Source organism: Bombina bombina, chromosome 8 (genome assembly GCF_027579735.1).
Source record: "Bombina bombina isolate aBomBom1 chromosome 8, aBomBom1.pri, whole genome shotgun sequence".
Lineage (NCBI taxonomy): Eukaryota > Metazoa > Chordata > Amphibia > Anura > Bombinatoridae > Bombina > Bombina bombina.
In genome coordinates this window covers 200,180,515-200,202,212 of record NC_069506.1, presented here as the reverse complement: position 1 = coordinate 200,202,212, position 21,698 = coordinate 200,180,515, and the positions used below count along the sequence as shown (strand labels likewise).

Genomic DNA, 21,698 nt, shown 5'->3' with positions numbered 1-21,698 from the left:
TTTTCAATGGGACTTCCATAGCGCCGGTATTACGAGTTTGCCTGAGCGGTACAGCCTATAACTACAAGATTCGTACCGTAAACTGAAAGTCAGTAGTTATGGCTTTTATGTTACAAAGCCGTAACATAAAACTCATAACTAAAGTGCTACAAAGTACACTAACACCCATAAACTACCTATTAACCCCTAAACCGAGGCCCTCCCGCATCGCAAGCACTAAAACAAAATTATTAACCCCTAATCTGCCGATCCGGACATCGCCGCCACTATAATAAACATATTAACCCCTAAACCGCTGTACTCCCGCATCGCAAACACTAGTTAAATATAATTAACCTCTAATCTGCTGTCCCTAACATCGCCGCAACCTACATTACTGTTATTAACCCCTAATCTGCTGCCCCAAAATTGCTGCAACTATACTAAAGTTATTAACCCCTAAACCTAACCCTAAGTCTAACCCTAACACTCACTAACTTTAACATAATTAAAATAAATCTAAATAAAAATTACAATTAATACATAAATAATATTTTAAAACTGAATACTTACCTATAAAATAAAACCTAAGCTAGCTATAATATATCTAATAGTTACATTGTATCTATCTTAGTTACATTAATTAAATACAATTAACTAAATTACAAAAAATAAAAACCACAAAATTACACAAAATAAAAAAGAAATTATCAAATATTTAAACTAATTACACCTAATCTTATAGCCCTATAAAAATAAAAAAGCCCCCCCAAAATAAAAAAAAACCCTAGCCTAAACTAAACTGCCAATAGCCCTTAAAAGGGCCTTTTGCGGGGCATTGTCCCAAAGAAATCAGCTCTTTTACCTGTAAAAAAATACAAACAACCCCCCCAACAGTAAAACCCACCACCCACACAACCAAACCCCCCAAATAAAACCCTATCTAAATAAACCTAAGCTCCCCATTGTGCTGAAAAGGGCATTTGGATGGGCATTGCCCTTAAAAGGGCATTTAGCTCTTTTTCCTCGGGGGTTAGTGTTAGGTTTTTTGAAGGGTTTATTGTGTGGGTTTTATTTTTAGATTAGGGTTTTGGGCAAGGAAAAAGAGCTGAATGCCCTTTTAAGGGCAATGCCCATCCAAATGCCCTTTTCAGGGCAATGGGGAGCTGAGGTTTATTTAGAGTGGGTTTTATTTGGGGGGGTTTGATTGTGTGGGTGGTGGGTTTAACTGTTGGGGGGGTTGTTTGTATTTTTTTACAGGTAAAAGAGCTGATTTCTTTGGGGCAATGCCCCGCAAAAGGCCCTTTTAAGGGCTATTGGCAGTTTAGTTTAGGCTAGGGTTTTTTTTATTTTGGGGGCGAATTTTTTATTTTGATAGGGCTATTAGATTAGGTGTAATTAGTTTAAATATTTGATAATTTCTTTTTTATTTTGTGTAATTTAGTGTTTTCAATTAATGTAATTTATTTAATGGTAGTGTAATGTTAGGTGTTAGTGTGAGGCAGGTTAGGTTTTATTTTACAGGTAAATTTGTATTTATTTTAACTAGGTAGTTAGTAAAAAGTTAATAACTATTTATTAACTAGTCTACCTAGTTAAAATAAATACAAGCTTAGCTGTAAAATAAAAATAAAAACTAAGCTAGCTACAATGCTATTAGTTATATTGTAGCTAGCTTAGGTTTTATTTTATAGGTAAGTATTTAGTTTTAAATAGGAATTATTTAGGTATTAATTGTAATTTTTATTTAGATTTATTTTAATTATGTTAAAGTTAGTGGGTGTTAGGTTTAGGGGTTAATAACTTTAGTATAGTGGCGGCGACGTTGGGGGCGGCAGATTAGGGGTTAATAAGTGTAGGTAGGTGGCGGCGAAATTGGGGACGGCAGATTAGGGGTTAATAAGTGTAATGTAGGTGGCGGCGATGTTAGGGGCAGCAGATTAGGGGTTAATAAGTGTAGGTAGGTTGGCGGCGACATTGGGGGCGGCAGATTAGGGGTTAATAAGTGTAATGTAGGTGTCAGCGATGTCGGGGCGGCAGATTAGGGGTGTTTCGATTTGGGGTTTATGCTAGGGTGTTAGGTGTAAACATAACTTTTCTTTCCCCATAGGAATCAATGGGGCTGCGTTACGGAGCTTTACGCTCCTTTATTGCAGGTGTTAGGCTTTTTTTTAGCCGGCTCTCCCCATTGATGTCTATGGGGAAATCGTGCACGAGCACGTAAAACCAGCTCAAAGCAGCGCTGGAATTTGGGTGCGGTATGGAGCTCAACGCTGCCAAATTGCCTGCTAACGCCGGGTGTTTGCAAACCTGTATTAGCAGCGCTATAGGGAGGTAAGCGGTGGAAATAACTTACAAGTTAGTACCGAGCCGCTCATAACGCAAAACTCGTAATCTGTCCGTTAGTTATGGCAACACCTGTTACATTTACCCCTATGTCTAACATTCTTTTTTAGTGTTTAGTGTCCCTTTTAAAAAGGCTGACCCTTACTTGTCTAGAATGTCCTTAATATTTTACTTTACTTCCGTGTACCTGTTTTTAGTGCTGCAGCCGTCTTTTGCTCCCAAGGAGTCAAAGATTACATTTATTCTTGTATAATAAAAAGTGCTCTAAAGTCTTCTAATCTGTGTTAACATGAAAAAAGCAGACATCTGTAGAATTCCCATTGCTTGTTTGAAAGTAGTTTTGAGTTCTCATCCGTTTCCCAGCAATATCTTCTATACACCTGTACTGTTCATGTTTATAAAATAAAGCTGAGCCCAAACTTAATCCTACTGAATTAATATGCATTTTCTAGACTTCAGATTATTCTTCTTGGAGGAAAAGTAAATGTACGCGGTTTAAAGATACTCATGTTACAGCATTTAAAAAATATTGGCGTTTTTAGCAGAGTTATGCATGAACCTAAATAAATTATGCTGATATAATGAACGTTGCAGAATTATTTATAAACCACAATAAAACTATAGCATGTTGGAAAGAAACCTGTCCCTATACAGCTTTTGCCTAAAGCACGATTTGATCCCAGGAGATCGTACATAGTTGCTGGATAAACATTTGGTTAGATCAAGCATATTGGACAATCATTCTCCCCCTTAACTGCCGTCTTCTGGCTCTACTCTTTCTGTCACTGAAATAAGTGAGTCTCTGACTCATCACTAATCATCAACATTCAGTGTTTTTAATCAGTTTAGTTGAACGGCGGTGAAGAAACATGCTGGCCAGGAAACAACCATGAATGGCACACTTTATTCATGTGCAATAACACTACACATACCACAGGCCTTTTAAGCCTCCATAATTTATCCCTTTGAGTCTATTTTTATGTTTACTTTGGTGTAGGTGAGAAGGAAATGTATCATTATAAGATTATGCCAGGAGGGAGTATCCCCACAATATCTGGTTTTAATTGGAATCAAATGTCACATATAGAGTGTTCTATAACTGTAAAGCTGTGTGGTGAGCTATATAGAAATAGTCTATAATTTTGAATCTTTATTTCTCTGTCTTATGTTGACTTAAAGATAAATTTTCTTTCATGATTCAGATAGAGCACAACTTTCTAATTTATGTCTATTATCAAATTTTCTTTGTTCTCTTGGTGTCCTTAGTTGAAAACCATGGAGGTAAGCTCAAGAGCGTACACGTGTCTGCAGAACTATATGGCAGCAGTTTTGCTAGAATTATGTTATCCATTTGCAAGAGCACTAAATGACAGCACTATTTCCTGCCATGTAGCCTCCAGAGACCTACCTAGGTGTGTCTTCAACAAAGAATACCATGGGAACGAATCAAATTTTATAATAGAAGTAAATTGGGAACATTTAAAAAGAAAATGGTTTGCTCTGTCTGAATCACAAAATAATTTTGTTTGGGTTTCATATACCTTGAAAGGGACAGTAAAGTCAAAAACGTTATTCAGCTATATGGCCAGATTACGAATGGAGCGCAATAGTGCGCTTACGCGAGCACGATATCTGCACTTCACTCTGGTATTACAGGTGCGGCTCAATGCGAACGTGACCTCGCCGAAAGCCAAGCGTTCATGAGGGTGCGTTTACATAGGCTCCAATGGATAGAAACATATTTGTAATATACATGTAGATACCGATTCACTTTTGTATAGATTGTAAGATCTTCATCCTATATTAATGTACTCATGTGTCCAGCTCTGTCAAATGTGGGGCTATATTAATTAATTATAATAATAATAAAAATTAGGTTATTTTTAATGTATAAAATTAATATAATTTTTCTTCCATCTCTTTCCAGTTTTTTGTGGTTTTATTGATTATCTTCCTCCTTGAAATTATTGGGATGATTCTTTTCCTCGCTTACAAGGATGAGGTAGGTGTTTTTGGCTAAATTACTTTTCATTCACATAAAGGAATACTCAAAAAACATAAAGAATATAATTTTTTTTGTCACCAAATATACATAAATGCTAATTCAGTTACACTAAATTTCTGTACAAATATATCACAATTATATATATTCAGACTGCAAACTTTCTAAATAAATCCTAAATCTCCCCTTAAGGACAATATGCACACAGATATTTTAATAGACTGTATTTTATTGCCATGGCTTTTAAATACATAGAGCCCAATTATAAAAACTATGCTGGTCAGATGTGATTTTTCATGTCAACAATGGAATTCTATAAAAAAGGGACAGTCCCTACAAGTTACGAAATGTCTCCGATAGAAAGTATTGGAGTTTTCTGGGAATTTTGCTGGGGTGAGTAAAGTTATCAGGGAGCAAGGGACACACTTTAAGCATTAAATATTGCACTCAATACAAATCAGGTTACTCTGCTTTTAGTATCTTACAATCGCCTCTATTTTCGTATACATGTGTTTTTCTATTAGGGTAATTAGTATTTTGCTTATTTTGACACAAGTTTTCCATCTTTAAGTTTGGGAAAAAGAAATCGAGATCTGCAGGAAGAAAATGTTTACAGAATCAAACAGAACTGGGGGGTCAATTTACAGCTATCTGGATGTGATATAGTTAACAGCACCAAATAAAATAATCAAGCTCACTATTCAGATCACTTAACAGGATCTAATGGACGGAAATAGTAATGGGGGACAATTAGCGCTCAAATTTTCAGCTATTCCCCTGTTCAGCTCACTAGCAGAGGCATAGAAACTAATTTTACAATAATGAAAATAATACTCAATAATAAAAATAATACTCTGAATTTCATATTACAAATAAGAATTTCAGTTTTTTTTTGCATGTGCAGTGTAGTTTTATTATGATTTCTACTGTGCACCTTAAATCGTTTGGTTCCTGCACAATACTTCATTTATTTGTTTTATGCAATTTTAAAATTGTTTTTATTTGTGAGCCCTATTGTAATGTATTCATCACCCTCACATACTTAAAGCAGGTAACACCCTTCTGCGAGACACACTGATGTTAAAGCTGTCTTTATAGAATTAGGATTGGGGCTTCATAGTACTGGAGAGATTTCTTATGGAATCTCACAAGCCCAGAGAGCTTTACAGAATCTGGCCCACAGTCTTTAGTAGGAAAAACTATAAAAAAAACAAGATTATTGTAAAGTTATAAAAAAAAAAAAGATTTATATTCCTCACCTTGTGTGTACCTGTGATTAAAGGTGTATTTTGTTTTATTCTGCACTTTTTTTTTGTTTAATTCAACCTTCATATTTCTGATCATGCCTTTGCATAGCAAAAATATGAGAAGGCTGCCTGAAAATTAAATCCAATCACATTGACAATGTTATACTTATTGAATGCATTAGATTTGCTGGCCTAGAACTAGGCTTAAAGGGACACTGAACCCAATTTTTTTCTTTTGTGATTCAGATAGATCAGCAATTTTAAACAACTTTCTAATTTACTCCTATTATCAATTTTTCTTCGTTCTCTTGCTATCTTTATTTGAAAAAGAAGGCATCTAAGCTAAGGAGCCAGACAATTTTTGGTTCAGGCCCTGGACAGCAATTGTTTATTGGTGGGTGAATTTATCCACCAATCAGCAAGAACAACCCAGGTTGTTCACTAAAAATGGGCCGGCATCTAAACCTACATTCTTGCTTTTCAAATAAAGATACATTGAAAATGAAGAAAATGTGATATTAGGAGTAAATTAGAAAGTTGCTTAAAATTGCATGCTCTATCTAAATAACGAAAGAAAAAATTTGGGTTCAGTGTCCCTTTAAAGGTCAATTCTAAAACAAAAATGTAACACTTTCATTTGTTAGATCATGTCATCGTTGTATTTCTGACCTTATGCGCTCCATTTATCAAGCAGCGGTTGCTGCTTCAGAGGCCCATTATTTCAGGCGAGAAGGATCAGGATGATTGATAGCCCCTGCTAGCAACTGATTGGCCACCAGTGACAAGGGGGCGGCATTGCACAAGCAGCGATGTCCAGCGGACATGATTCGCTACAGCGAATCATGTATGCATGACATTTGATAAATGGAGGCCAATGTGTTTAAACACTTTGCAAGCAGGAAACCATTGCTCAGCCAATCAGGTGCAATAGTCAGACGACCAGCCAATCATACTACCTCTGCAGGAGTTAAACACAGAGGCCTGCAGATTACAACAGCAGTGGAAACAAGACCATAGTTAGGGTCAGTAATATAAAATTACATACTTTAATGAATTGGAACATGTATATTTTGCTTTAGAATGTACCTGTACTAGACATGTGCATTTGTTTCACTACTAATGCAAACATATTCATTCTGTGAAAATATCCGAATTAATGCACCATGAAATTTAAAGAAAATGAATAAATACTGATGAAATTCAGTATTAATTTATTTCCTTTAAATTACCTTAGCGGTTAAAATACTTTTTATATACCTCTAACACTCTGGAGAGCCGCGCTAATCCGACGCTTCTTTACAGAGCCTGGGCTCTGCTAATAGAAGGTTTAGCATGTGCTAAGCTTTCTATTCCCTGGGCTCTGGGAAGAAGTGTCAAGATTAGCACGGCTCCCCAGTGCGCTAGAGGTAAGTGTATAAAGCTACAGGTGAACATTTACATTCATTTAATGAAATCAAATTTTTCTGAATATTCGGACTGAAAGATTTGGATGTTGTTCTCTATACTGCTGGTTTCTATACTGCTGGTAACTGTACTGCTGGTCTCTATACTGCTGGTATCTATACTGCAGGTCTCTATACTGCTGGTAACTGTACTGCTGGTCTCTATACCGCTGGTCTCTATACCGCTGGTCTCTATACTGCTGGTAACTGTACTGCTGGTCTCTATACCGCTGGTCTCTATACCGCTGGTCTCTATACCGCTGGTCTCTATACTGCTGGTATCTATACTGCTGGTCTCTATACTGCTGGTAACTGTATTGCTGGTCTCTATACCGCTGGTTTCTATACTGCTGGTCTCTATACCGCTGGTCTCTATACTGCTGGTCTCTATACTGCTAGTATCTATACTGCAGGTCTCTATACTTCTGGTAACTGTACTGCTGGTCTCTATACCGCTGGTCTCTATACTGCTGGTATCTATACTGCTGGTCTCTATACTGCTGGTAACTGTATTGCTGGTCTCTATACCGCTGGTCTCTATACCGCTGGTATCTATACTGCTGGTAACTGTACTGCTGGTCTCTATACTGCTGCTATCTATACTGCAGGTCTCTATACTGCTGGTAACTGTACTGCTGGTCTTTATACCGCTGGTCTCTATACTGCTGGTATCTATACTCCTGGTCTCTATACTGCTGGTAACTGTATTACTGGTCTCTATACCGCTGGTATCTATACTTCTGGTCTCTATACTGCTGTTCCCTATACTGGTGGTATCTGTACTGCTGGTCTCTATACTGCTGGTTTCTATAATGCTGGTAACTGTACCGCTGGTCTCTATACCGCTGCTCTCTATACTGCTGGTATCTATACTCCTGCTGGTCTCTATAATGGTTCCTATGACTAAGTGCCGCACGGCACGAAAAGCGTAAGGACATGCCCCTTTTCCTCTCCTCGTGTTTGTGTGTTTGTAACGACTTTCATATGCTGGAATAAAAGTTCAGTTTTTTCTGAGATACCAAGAGTGCTGCCTTTTTCATTTTTCATTGTTACTCTCTGGTGTTACTCTCCGGATTCACTCATCCCTTCTTGTGGTGTGCACCTCCAGACTTCAGCGGAATCTTTAGGAGCGGTTACTTTGCTCCATTTGTTCCGTTTTCGGACTGAGTTCATGACCGATCCCCAGAGGTGTTCCAGGAGCCGTGCGGGTTTTTTCCCAGTTCTGTAACTTTGTGGGATATTTTCTTTATCAGACCAATCCTGGCCAGCCGTCTTCTTATACCGGCATCAGGTTAAGAAAAGACAAAGAAACATCCCAGAACTAATTTTTACAGTAAAAGAATGAGGTAGGGCAGGCACAGCAGGCACAGCATTTAATAGATAATACAGAGCTCTAAAAAAATAAGAGACAGGGCAAAGAAGTAAGCCACACAGCAAAGCAGGAGACAGCAGCAGAAAGCAAACTAAGTATTCAGAGCACCAAGGGATTAAGCAATATAGAAGGTATCTAGGCAGAGCAGGGTTCAGCAGCAGGTAGTCAGTCCAATCTTACATAGTGCCAAAGGGCTAAGCAGTAGAGTAGTCACTTAGGCAGAGCCGTGTTCAGCAGCAGGTAGTCAGTCCAATCTTACGGAGTACCAAAGGGTTAAGCAGAGCAGGGTTCAGCAACAGGTAGACAGTCAGTACTTTACAATATAGAATAGGCGCACCCAGGAGTAAACCCAGCACAACCTATACTAGGGCAACTAAAGAATGAAGGATGTTACCTTAAAGGGACAGTCTAGGCCAAAATAAACTTTCATGATTCAGATAGAGCATGTAATTTTAAACAATTTTCCAATTTACTTTTATCACCAATTTTGCTTTGTTCTCTTAGTATTCTTAGTTGAAAGCTTAACCTAGGAGGTTCATATGCTAATTTCTTAGACCTTGAAGCCCACCTCTTTCAGATTGCAGTTTAACAGTTTTTCACCACTAGAGGGTGTTAGTTCACGTATTTCATATAGATAACACTGTGCTCATGCACGAGAAGTTATCTGGGAGCAGGCACTGATTGGCTAGCCTGCAAGTCTGTCAAAAGAACTGAAAAAGGGGCAGTTTGCAGAGGCTTAGATACAAGATAATCACAGAGGTTAAAAGTATATTATTATAACTGTGTTCGTTATGCAAAACTGGGAAATGGGTAATAAAGGGATTATCTATCTTTTAAAACAATAAAAATTCTGGTGTAGACTGTCCCTTTAAATAGGCTCACGCTAAGGAGGACACATAGGTGTGCAAGGAGACAAGCAGAGCGGCACTCGTGACGAGCGGCAATTACGTCACTGTTGCGCGCCACACAACAATCTTATGCGGACATGGCAAGGACCAGAGAAGCGGAGGCGGCAAAGACCTAGGGAGAGGAGGTGGCGGTATTTCAAGTTCAAAACTGCCTCTAGAAGCAACATCAGCACAAGAAACTGTGTGTTAGGATCTTCATGAAATGGGTTTCCCTGGCCAAACAGCTGTACACAAACCTCACATTAACATGATCAAGCATTGTCTGGAGTGATGTCACTGTACTCTAGAGCATTGGAAACATGTTCTCTGGATTGATGAATTAAACTTCACTATCTGGCAGTGTAATGGAATAATCTATGTGTAGCAGATGCTAGAAGAACACTACCTACCGGAGGTATAATGGTCTGAGGCTGTTTTACAGGATAAAAAGACATTTCAGAACATTGGGTGCTTTTAACTTTGTGACAACAGTTTTGGGAAGGCCCTTACCTGTTTCAGCATATCTGTGCCCTTGTGCACAAAGCAAGGTCCAGTAACTTTGGTGCTGAAGAACTATTGTGGTCTGCACAGAAGCTCTGACCTCAACCCCATTGTATACCTTTAAGATGAATTGGAACATTGATTGCAAGCTAGACCTTCTTGTACATCATCAGGGCTTGACCTCACAAATGCTCCTTTGTGTGAATGATTACAGTTCCCACAGATACTCCAATATCTCGTTGGAATCCTTCCCAGAAAAGTTGCAGCTATTACAAAGTGGGGCTGGGGAGACTCCATATTAATGGCCATGGGTTTGGAATGTTATGTCCAACAAGCTAATAAAGGTGTGATGGTCAATTGATAGTCAATTTTCGGCCATATAGTGTAGCTGAACATATATGGTGAGCCTATGATAAAAGCAATCTGTGTTTCAAGTGCTTGTTAAATGTATACAATTTCTCCTGTTAAGTGTAGTCAGTCCACGGGTCATCATTACTTATGGGATATTAACTCCTCCCCAACAGGAAGTGCAAGAGGATCACCCAAGCAGAGCTGCTATATAGCTCCTCCCCTCTACGTCACACCCAGTCATTCTCTTGCACCCAACTAATAGATAGGATGTGTGAGAGGACTGTGGTGATTAAACTTAGTTTTTTATATCTTCAATCAAAAGTTTGTTATTTTAAACGACACCGGAGTGTGTTGTTTCCTTCTCAGGCAGAATTTGAAGAAGAATCTACCTGAGTTTTTTGTATATGATCTTAGCGGACGTAACTAAGATCCGTTTGCTGTTCTCGGCCATTCTGAGGAGTAAGGTAACTTCAGATCAGGGGACAGCGGGCAGGTTCACCTGCAAAGAGGTATGTTGCAGTATATTATTTTCTAAGGAATGGAATTGACTTTGAAAATACTGCTAATACCGATATAATGTAAGTACAGCCTTAAATGCAGTAGTAGCAACTGGTATCAGGCTGACATGTATATATGTTAACACTTAAGTATTTCTGGGGAATGGCACTTCACTGGGAAAATACTGTATGCATATAACTTTTAGCCTAACTTGCAGTGTGAGCGACTAGCAGCAGGCTTTTTAATGACATTTCATATATTAGATTTTAAACGTTTACTGGCATGTTTAATCGTTTAATTATCTGAGGTACTTGGTGAAAATTGTTTTGGGCTTTATTTTCCACATGGCTGTCGTTGTTTTAAATTAAAACAGTTTACTGAGCTTCCCTCACTGTTGTAGTGTGAGTGGGAGGGGCCTATTTTGGCGCTTTTACTACGCATCAGAAAATCAGTCACAGTCTGTCCTTTTCTCCCTGCATGATCCAGGACGTCTCCACAGAGCTCAGGGGTCTTCAAAACTAGTTTTGAGGGAGGTAATCACTCACAGCAGACCTGTGAGACTGTGCTTGACTGTGATAAAAACGTTTATATTGTCAATTGTTATACGTTTTTTTTCTGATATTAAGGGTAATCATCCATTGCTAATGTGTGCAATCCTTTGCTAAATTTGGTTTATATAACTAATCCGGTTCATTGTTATTCAACTGTGACAGTTTTTGTATGCTTCTTAAAGGCACAGTAACGTTTTTACATATTGCTTGTAAATTTAGTTGAAAAGTATTTCCAAGCTTGCTAGTCTAATTGCTAGTTTGTTTAAACATGTCTGACACAGAGGAAACTCTTTGTGCAATATGTTCAAAAGCCAAGGTGGAGCCCAATAGAAATTTATGTACTAATTGCATTGATGCTACTTTAAATAAAAGTCAATCTGTACATGTTAAGCAACATTCACCAGACAACGAGGGGGAAGTTATGCCGACTAACTTGGCTCACGTGTCAGTACCTGCATCTCCCGCTCAGGAGGTGCGTGATATTGTAACGCCAAGTACATCAGGGCGGCCATTACAAATCACTTTACAAGACATGGCTAATGTTATGACTGAAGTTTTGTCTAAATTGCCAGAACTTAGAGGTAAACGAGATCACTCTGGGATGAGAACAGAGTATACTGATAATGCTAGGGCCATGTCTGATACTGCGTCACAATATGCAGAGCATGAGGACAGAGAGCTTCATTCTGCGGGTGACGGATCTGATCCAAATAAATTGGATTCAGACATTTCAAATTTTAAGTTTAAGCTGGAAAACCTCTGTGTATTGCTAGGGGAGGTGTTAGCGGCTCTGAATGATTGTAACACAGTTGCAATCCCAGAGAAAATGTGTAGGTTGGATAAATATTTTGCGGTACCGACGAGTACTGACGTTTTTCCTATACCTAAGAGACTTACTGAAATTATTACTAAGGAGTGGGACAGACCCGGTGTGCCTTTCTCACCCCCTCCTATATTCAGAAAAATGTTTCCAATAGACGCCACCACACGGGACTTATGGCAAACGGTCCCTAAGGTGGAGGATAGCTGTGCTTTTTCAGATCCAATGGATAAAAAGTTAGAGGGTTACCTTAAGAAAATGTTTGTTCAACAAGGTTTTATATTACAACCCCTTGCATGCATTGCGCCTGTCACGGCTGCGGCAGCATTTTGGTTTGAGTCTCTGGAAGACACCCTTGACTCAGCGACATTAGATGAGATTTCACTTAAGCTTAAAACCCTTAAGCTAGCTAATTCATTTATTTCTGATGCCGTAGTACATTTAACTAAACTTACGGCTAAGAATTCCGGATTCGCCATTCAGGCACGCAGAGCGCTGTGGCTAAAATCCTGGTCAGCTGATGTAACTTCTAAATCGAAACTACTTAACATACCTTTCAAGGGGCAGACTTTATTCGGGCCCGGTTTGAAAGAAATTATCGCTGATATTACGGGAGGTAAAGGCCATGCCCTGCCTCAAGACAGAGCCAAACCCAGGGCTAGACAGTCTAATTTTCGTGCCTTTCGTAATTTCAAGGCAGGAGCAGCTTCAACTTCCTCTGCTCCAAAACAGGAAGGAGCTGTTGCTCGCTACAGACAAGGCTGGAAACCTAACCAAGCCTGGAACAAGGGCAAGCAGGCCAGAAAGCCTGCTGCTGCCCCTAAGACAGCATGAAGTGAGGGCCCCCGATCCGGTAACGGATCTAGTGGGGGGCAGACTCTCTCTCTTCGCCCAGGCTTGGGCAAGAGATGTCCAGGATCCCTGGGCGTTGGAGATCATATCTCAGGGATATCTTCTGGACTTCAAAGCTTCTCCTCCACAAGGGAGATTTCACCTTTCAAGGTTGTCAACAAACCAGATAAAGAAAGAGGCGTTTCTACGCTGTGTACAAGACCTTTTACTAATGGGAGTGATCCATCCAGTTCCGCGGTCAGAACACGGACAAGGGTTTTACTCAAACCTGTTTGTGGTTCCCAAAAAATGGGGAACCTTCAGACCAATATTGGATTTAAAGATCCTAAACAAATTCCTAAGAGTTCCATCATTCAAGATGGAAACTATTCGGACAATCTTACCCATGATCCAAGGAGGTCAGTACATGACCACAGTGGATTTAAAGGATGCTTACCTTCACATACCGATTCACAGAGAACATTACCGGTATCTAAGGTTTGCCTTCCTAGACAAACATTACCAGTTTGTAGCTCTTCCCTTCGGGTTGGCTACGACTCCAAGAATCTTTACAAAGGTTCTGGGCTCTCTTCTGGCGGTACTAAGACCGCGAGGAATTTCGGTAGCTCCGTACCTAGACGACATTCTGATACAAGCGTCAAGCTTTCAAACTGCCAAGTCTCATACAGAGTTAGTACTGGCATTTCTGAGATCACATGGGTGGAAAGTAAACGAGGAGAAGAGTTCTCTCTTACCACTCACAAGAGTTCCCTTCTTGGGGACTCTTATAGATTCTGTAGAAATGAAAATTTACCTGACAGAGGACAGGTTAACAAAGCTTCTAAATGCTTGCCGTGCCCTTCATTCCATTCAACACCCGTCAGTGGCTCAATGCATGGAGGTAATCGGCTTAATGGTAGCGGCAATGGACATAGTTCCTTTTGCACGCCTGCACCTCAGACCGCTGCAATTATGCATGCTAAGTCAGTGGAATGGGGATTACTCAGATTTGTCCCCTACGCTGAATCTGGATCAGGAGACCAGAGATTCTCTTCTATGGTGGCTTTCTCGGCCACATCTGTCCAGGGGGATGCCCTTCAGCAGGCCAGACTGGACAATTGTAACTACAGACGCCAGCCTTCTAGGTTGGGGCGCTGTCTGGAATTCCCTGAAGGCTCAGGGATCATGGACTCAAGAGGAGAGTCTCCTTCCAATAAACATTCTGGAATTGAGAGCAGTTCTCAATGCCCTACTGGCTTGGCCTCAGTTAGCAACTCTGAGGTTTATCAGGTTTCAGTCGGACAACATCACGACTGTGGCTTACATCAACCATCAGGGAGGGACAAGAAGTTCCCTAGCGATGATGGAAGTATCAAAGATAATTTGCTGGGCAGAGTCTCACTCTTGCCACCTATCAGCGATCCACATCCCAGGAGTGGACAACTGGGAGGCGGATTTCCTAAGTCGCCAGACTTTTCATCCGGGGGAGTGGGAACTTCATCCGGAGGTCTTTGCCCAAATACTTCGACGTTGGGGCAAACCAGATATGGATCTCATGGCGTCTCGCCGGAACGCCAAGCTTCCTCGTTACGGGTCCAGGTCCAGGGACCCGGGAGCGGTCCTGATAGATGCCTTGACAGCACCTTGGACCTTCAGGATGGCTTATGTGTTTCCACCCTTCCCGATGCTTCCTCGTTTGATTGCAAGGATCAAACAGGAGAAAGCATCAGTGATTCTAATAGCGCCTGCGTGGCCACGCAGGACCTGGTATGCAGATCTAGTGGACATGTCATCCTGTCTACCTTGGTCTCTGCCTCTGAGACAGGACCTTCTAATTCAGGGTCCTTTCAAACATCAAAATCTAATTTCTCTGAAGCTGACTGCATGGAAATTGAACGCTTAATTTTATCAAAGCGTGGATTTTCAGAGCCAGTAATTGATACCTTAATACAGGCTAGGAAACCTGTTACCAGGAAAATTTACCATAAGATATGGCGTAAATACTTACACTGGTGCGAATCCATGGGTTACTCATGGAGTAAGGTTAGGATTCCTAGGATATTGTCTTTTCTACAAGAAGGTTTAGAAAAGGGTTTATCTGCTAGTTCGTTAAAGGGACAGATCTCAGCTCTGTTCATCCTTTTACACAAGCGTCTGTCAGAAGTTCCAGACGTTCAGGCTTTTTGTCAGGCTTTGGCCAGGATTAAGCCTGTGTTTAAATCTGTTGCTCAGCCGTGGAGCTTAAACTTAGTTCTTAACGTTTTACAGGGTGTTCCGTTTGAACCCCTTCATTCCATTGATATCAAGCTGTTATCTTGGAAAGTTCTGTTTTTAATGGCTATTTCCTCGGCTCGTAGAGTCTCTGAATTATCAGCCTTACATTGTGATTCTCCGTATCTGATTTTTCATTCAGATAAGGTAGTTCTGCGTACTAAACCTGGGTTCTTACCTAAGGTAGTCACTAACAAGAATATCAATCAAGAGATTGTTGTTCCATCATTGTGTCCTAACCCTTCTTCAAAGAAGGAACGACTTCTGCACAATCTAGATGTAGTCCGTGCCCTGAAATTTTATTTACAGGCAACTAAAGATTTTCGACAAACTTCTTCCCTGTTTGTCGTTTATTCTGGACAGAGGAGAGGTCAAAAAGCATCTGCTACCTCTCTATCCTTTTGGCTTCGTAGCATAATACGTTTAGCCTATGAGACTGCTGGACAGCAACCTCCTGAAAGGATTACAGCTCATTCTACTAGAGCTGTGGCTTCCACTTGGGCCTTTAAGAACGAGGCCTCTGTTGAACAGATTTGCAAGGCTGCAACTTGGTCTTCTCTTCATACTTTTTCCAAATTTTACAAATTTGACACTTTTGCTTCTTCGGAGGTTGTTTTTGGGAGAAAGGTTCTTCAGGCAGTGGTTCCTTCCGTATAGAGATCCTGCCTGTCCCTCCCGTCATCCGTGTACTTAGCTTTGGTATTGGTATCCCATAAGTAATGATGACCCGTGGACTGACTACACTTAACAGGAGAAAACATAATTTATGCTTACCTGATAAATTCCTTTCTCCTGTAGTGTAGTCAGTCCACGGCCCGCCCTGTTTTTTAAGGCAGGTCTAAATTTTTAAATTATACTCCAGTCACCACTGCACCCTATAGTTTCTCCTTTCTCGTTTGGTTCTTGGTCGAATGACTGGGTGTGACGTAGAGGGGAGGAGCTATATAGCAGCTCTGCTTGGGTGATCCTCTTGCACTTCCTGTTGGGGAGGAGTTAATATCCCATAAGTAATGATGACCCGTGGACTGACTACACTACAGGAGAAAGGAATTTATCAGGTTAGCATAAATTATGTTTTTGCTGCTGCCTTCTATCTCAGAATTCATATAGTTATATAACACCTGATCACTAATCTGCTTTTTTCTACCAGTTTCACGACTATGCTCAGGAAGACCTAAAAAAGGGATTAAAACTATATAAAACAGAAGGAAATTTGGGACTGACGAATGCCTGGGACATAGTGCAGACACAGGTGAGAGAAACAATGCTGCTTACTGAAAATCTATAAACCTATATCTGTGTAACTGATGTTCTATAATAAAAATGTTCTTTAAAGGACCATTAAATACAGTAGAATTACATAATCAAGTGCATAATATAAGACAGTGCAATAGCACTGAATTTTAAATGAGCGTTAGACTCTTTTTTTGGGGACAAATTCAATTTGCTCCTCTATCATGTGACAGCCATCATCCAATCACAGACTCATATATGTATACACTAAACTCTTGCACATGCTCAATAGGAGCTGGCACAATATAAAGAGTAAATATAAAAAGACTGAGCATGATTGGATAATGGAAGTAAATTGGAAAGTCTCTTAAAACTGCATGTTCTATCTGAATCATGAAAGTTTAGTTTTGACCTTAGTGTCCCATTAATAGTGTATCACTAATGGAATGCTCTTTAGTGTAACCGAAATACAAAAATAATTTAGAGGCTGCAGACAAACTGAGCAGCTGTCAATATATTAGAAAGGAGAAAAAACTAACCAGTGTCAGTGGTCACACAAATGTATAAATCATATTACAAAAACAAACTAATGTGAACAGATTAGTAAAACCCTGTAAATGACAAACATAATAATAATAAAACAAATACTATATAGCAAAATGTATCCCATAAATATAAACTACTTTAAGTGGTAGCAGAACTAAAATAAAGTAGAAAATGTGAGGTTGTACTTATTAGTTTAGAAAGAAAAGAGTATATTTGTACAAAGGCAAATGACATTAGTCATATAGGGCTCCATGTACGCACATGCGGGCCTGCTTCACGCAATGTCATTAGACTGCTGCTTATAACACCTCTGAGGTGGCGAAGAGAAGTCTCCCCTAACTTGCTCATTTAGGGTGATTGACAGGCCCTTCTCTCATACGATTAGTTGTGCGAGAGAAGGGGCGGGCTTTACACACTCACTTGCGTGTAATGATACATACAGCAGTGGACGCTTGCCTTATAATACAAAAAGGGACAGTAAACACTTTGGCCTAGATTTGGAGTTTTGTCGGTAACGACCCGAAAAACTAACGCCGGCTTTTTTCTGGCCGCACCATAAAAATAACTCTGGTATCGAGAGTCCACATAAAGGCTGCGTTAGGCTCCAAAAAAGGAGCGTAGAGCATTTTTAACGCAGCTTCAACTCTCGATACCAGAGTTGCTTACGGACACGGTCAGCCTCAAAAACGTGCTCGTGCATGATTCTCCCATAAGAAATAATGGGGCTGTTTGAGCTGAAAAAAAACCAAACACCTGCAAAAAAGCCGCGTTCAGCTCCTAATGCAGCCCCATTGTTTGCTATGCGGTAACCCTTCCTACGTCTGCACCTAACACTCTAACATGTACCCCGAGTCTAAACATCCCTAACCTTACACTTATTAACCCCTAATCTGCCGCCCCCGCTATCGCTGACCCCTGCATATTATTATTAACCCCTAATCTGCCGCTCCGTAAACCGCCGCTACTTACATTATCCCTATGTACCCCTAATCTGCTGCCCCTAACACCGCCGACCCCTATATTATATTTATTAACCCCTAATCTGCCCCCCACAACGTCGCCTCCACCTGCCTACACTTATTAACCCCTAATCTGCCGACCGGACCTGAGCGCTACTATAATAAAGTTATTAACCCCTAATCCGCCTCACTAACCCTATCATAAATAGTATTAACCCCTAATCTGCCCTCCCTAACATCGCCGACACCTAACTTCAATTATTAACCCCTAATCTGCTGACCGAATCTCGCCGCTATTCTAATAAATGTATTAACCCCTAAAGCTAAGTCTAACCCTAATACTAACACCCCCCTAAGTTAAATATAATTTAAATCTAACGAAATTAATTATCTCTTATTAAATAAATTATTCCTATTTAAAGCTAAATACTTACCTGTAAAATAAATCCTAACCTAAGTTACAAATAAACCTAACACTACACTATCAATAAATTAATTAAATACAATTGCTACAAAGAAATACAATTAAATAAACTAGCTAAAGTACAAAAAATAAAAAAGAACTAAGTTACAAAAAATAAATTTTTTTTTACAAACATTTGAAATATATTACAACAATTTTAAACTAATTACACCTACTCTAAGCCCCGTAATAAAATAACAAAGCCCCCCAAAATAAAAAAATGCCCTACCCTATTCTAAATTACTAAAGTTCAAAGCTCTTTTACCTTACCAGCCCTGAACAGGGCCCTTTGCGGGGCATGCCCCAAGAAGTTCAGCTCTTTTGCCTGTAAAAGAAAAAATACAATACCCCCCCCCCCCAACATTACAACCCACCACCCACATACCCCTAATCTAACCCAAACCCCCCTTAAATAAACCTAACACTAAGCCCCTGAAGATCATCCTACCTTGTCTTCACCATACCAGGTTCACCGATCGGTCCAGAAGAGCTCCTCCGATGTCCTGATCCAAGCCCAAGCGGGGGGCTGAAGAGGTCCATGATCCGGCTGAAGTCTTCATCCAAGCGGGCCAGAAGAGGTCTTCCATCCGATTGAAGTCTTCATCCAAGCGGCATCCATCCGGAGCGAAGCGGCAGCATCCTGAAGACCTCCACCGCGGAACATCCATCCTGGCCGACGACTGAACGACGAATGACGGTTCCTTTAAATGACGTCATCCAAGATGGCGTCCCTCAATTTCCGATTGGCTGATAGGATTCTATCAGCCAATCGGAATTAAGGTAGGAATATTCTGATTGGCTGATGGAATCAGCCAATCAGAATCAAGTTCAATCCGATTGGCTGATCCGATCAGCCAATCAGATTGAGCTCGCATTCTATTGGCTGTTCCGATCAGCCAATAGAATGCGAGCTCAATCTGATTGGCTGATCGGATCAGCCAATCGGATTGAACTTGATTCTGATTGGCTGATTCCATCAGCCAATCAGAATATTCCTACCTTAATTCCGATTGGCTGATAGAATCCTATCAGCCAATCGGAATTCGAGGGACGCCATCTTGGATGACGTCATTTAAAGGAACCGTCATTCGTCGTTCAGTCGTCGGCCAGGATGGATGTTCCGCGGTGGAGGTCTTCAGGATGCTGCCGCTTCGCTCCGGATGGATGCCGCTTGGATGAAGACTTCAATCGGATGGAAGACCTCTTCTGGCCCGCTTGGATGAAGACTTCAGCCGGATCATGGACCTCTTCAGCCCCCCGCTTGGGCTTGGATTAGGACATCGGAGGAGCTCTTCTGGACCGATCGGTGAACCTGGTATGGTGAAGACAAGGTAGGATGATCTTCAGGGGCTTAGTGTTAGGTTTATTTAAGGGGGGTTTGGGTTAGATTAGGGGTATGTGGGTGGTGGGTTGTAATGTTGGGGGGGGGTATTGTATGTTTTTTTTACAGGCAAAAGAGCTGAATTTCTTGGGGCATGCCCCGCAAAGGTCCCTGTTCAGGGCTGGTAAGGTAAAAGAGCTTTGAACTTTAGTAATTTAGAATAGGGTAGGGCATTTTTTTATTTTGGGGGGCTTTGTTATTTTATTAGGGGGCTTAGAGTAGGTGTAATTAGTTTAAAATTGTTGTAATATTTTTCTTATGTTTGTAAATATTTTTTTATTTTTTGTAACTTAGTTCTTTTTTATTTTTTGTACTTTAGCTAGTTTATTTAATTGTATTTCTTTGTAGCAATTGTATTTAATTAATTTATTGATAGTGTAGTGTTAGGTTAATTGTAGGTAATTGTAGGTAGTTTATTTAATTAATTTATTGATAGTCTAGTGTTAGGTTTATTTGTAACTTAGGTTAGGATTTATTTTACAGGTAAATTTGTAATTATTTTAACTATTTTAGCTATTAAATAGTTCTTAACTATTTAATAGCTATTGTACCTGGTTAAAATAAATACAAAGTTACCTGTAAAATAAATATAAATCCTAAAATAGCTATAATATAATTATAATTTATATTGTAGCTATATTAGGATTTATTTTACAGGTAAGTATTTAGCTTTAAATAGGAATAATTTATTTAATAAGAGATAATTAATTTCGTTAGATTTAAATTATATTTAACTTAGGGGGGTGTTAGTATTAGGGTTAGACTTAGCTTTAGGGGTTAATACATTTATTAGAATAGCGGCGAGATTCGGTTGGCAGATTAGGGGTTAATAATTGAAGTTAGGTGTCGGCGATGTTAGGGAGGGCAGATTAGGGGTTAATACTATTTATGATAGGGTTAGTGAGGCGGATTAGGGGTTAATAACTTTATTATAGTAGCGCTCAGGTCCGGTCGGCAGATTAGGGGTTAAGGAGTGTAGGCAGGTGGAGGCGACGTTGTGGGGGGCAGATTAGGGGTTAATAAATATAATATAGGGGTCGGCGGTGTTAGGGGCAGCAGATTAGGGGTACATAAGGATAACGTAGGTGGCGGCGCTTTGCGGTCGGCAGATTAGGGGTTAATAAGTGTAGGCAGGTGGAGGCGACGTTGAGGGGGGCAGATTAGGGGTTAATAAATATAATACAGGGGTCGGCAGTGTTAGGGGCAGCAGATTAGGGGTACATAAGGATAACGTAGGTGGCGGTCGGCAGATTAGGGGTTACAATTTTTTTTCGAGTGTCAGCGATGTGGGGGGACCTCGGTTTAGGGGTACATAGGTAGTTTATGGGTGTTAGTGTACTTTAGAGTACAGTAGTTAAGAGCTTTATAAACCGGCGTTAGCCCAGAAAGCTCTTAACTACTGACTTTTTTCCTGCGGCTGGAGTTTTGTCGTTAGATGTCTAACGCTCACTTCAGAAACGACTCTAAATACCGGAGTTAGAGAAATCCCATTGAAAAGATAGGATACGCAATTGACGTAAGGGGATCTGCGGTATGGAAAAGTCGCAGCTGGAAAGTGAGCGTTAGACCCTATTTTGAGTGACTCCAAATACCGGCGGTAGCCTAAAACCAGCGTTAGGAGCCTCTAACGCTGGTTTTCACGGCTAACGCCAAACTCTAAATCTAGGCCTTTGTAATTACAAGGCATTTCTGTTGTTCTATTATAGAATAACATCAGCAAAGTGTAAACATTTTAAAACAAATTAAAATCTTCTTTGCAGCAATTGTTTTTTAACTGCCAAAGTCCACCCACTACTTGTTTTATTTGGAGAATCCAGCCTATCCACAGTCATTATGTGCTTTGTTTTGCATTTGTTATCAATTAAAGCCAGTTAGGGAAATATATGTAGTAGGGTTTGCCTTGAGAAGAAAAATAAATAATGAAAGTATATTGCAAAGTAGTTTTACTTTGAATAACTAAACATTGTATATAAAAAAAATCTTCAGCAGTTTACTGTCCCTTAAATAAAGTGAAGTGG

At 40.1% G+C, this 21,698-nt stretch overlaps 1 protein-coding gene across 2 annotated transcripts in view; it reads left to right on the top strand.

Moving 5' to 3' along the window:
* The window catches only part of LOC128638710 (tetraspanin-4), a 143,915-nt gene that overhangs the window by 83,539 nt on the left and 38,678 nt on the right, over nt 1-21,698 (top strand). For both annotated transcript variants that reach the window (XM_053690835.1, XM_053690834.1), the window contains 2 exons: nt 4,253-4,327; nt 16,249-16,350. In XM_053690835.1, coding sequence (XP_053546810.1) covers nt 4,253-4,327; nt 16,249-16,350 — 177 coding nt within the window. The remainder of the gene's footprint in view (nt 1-4,252; nt 4,328-16,248; nt 16,351-21,698) is intronic.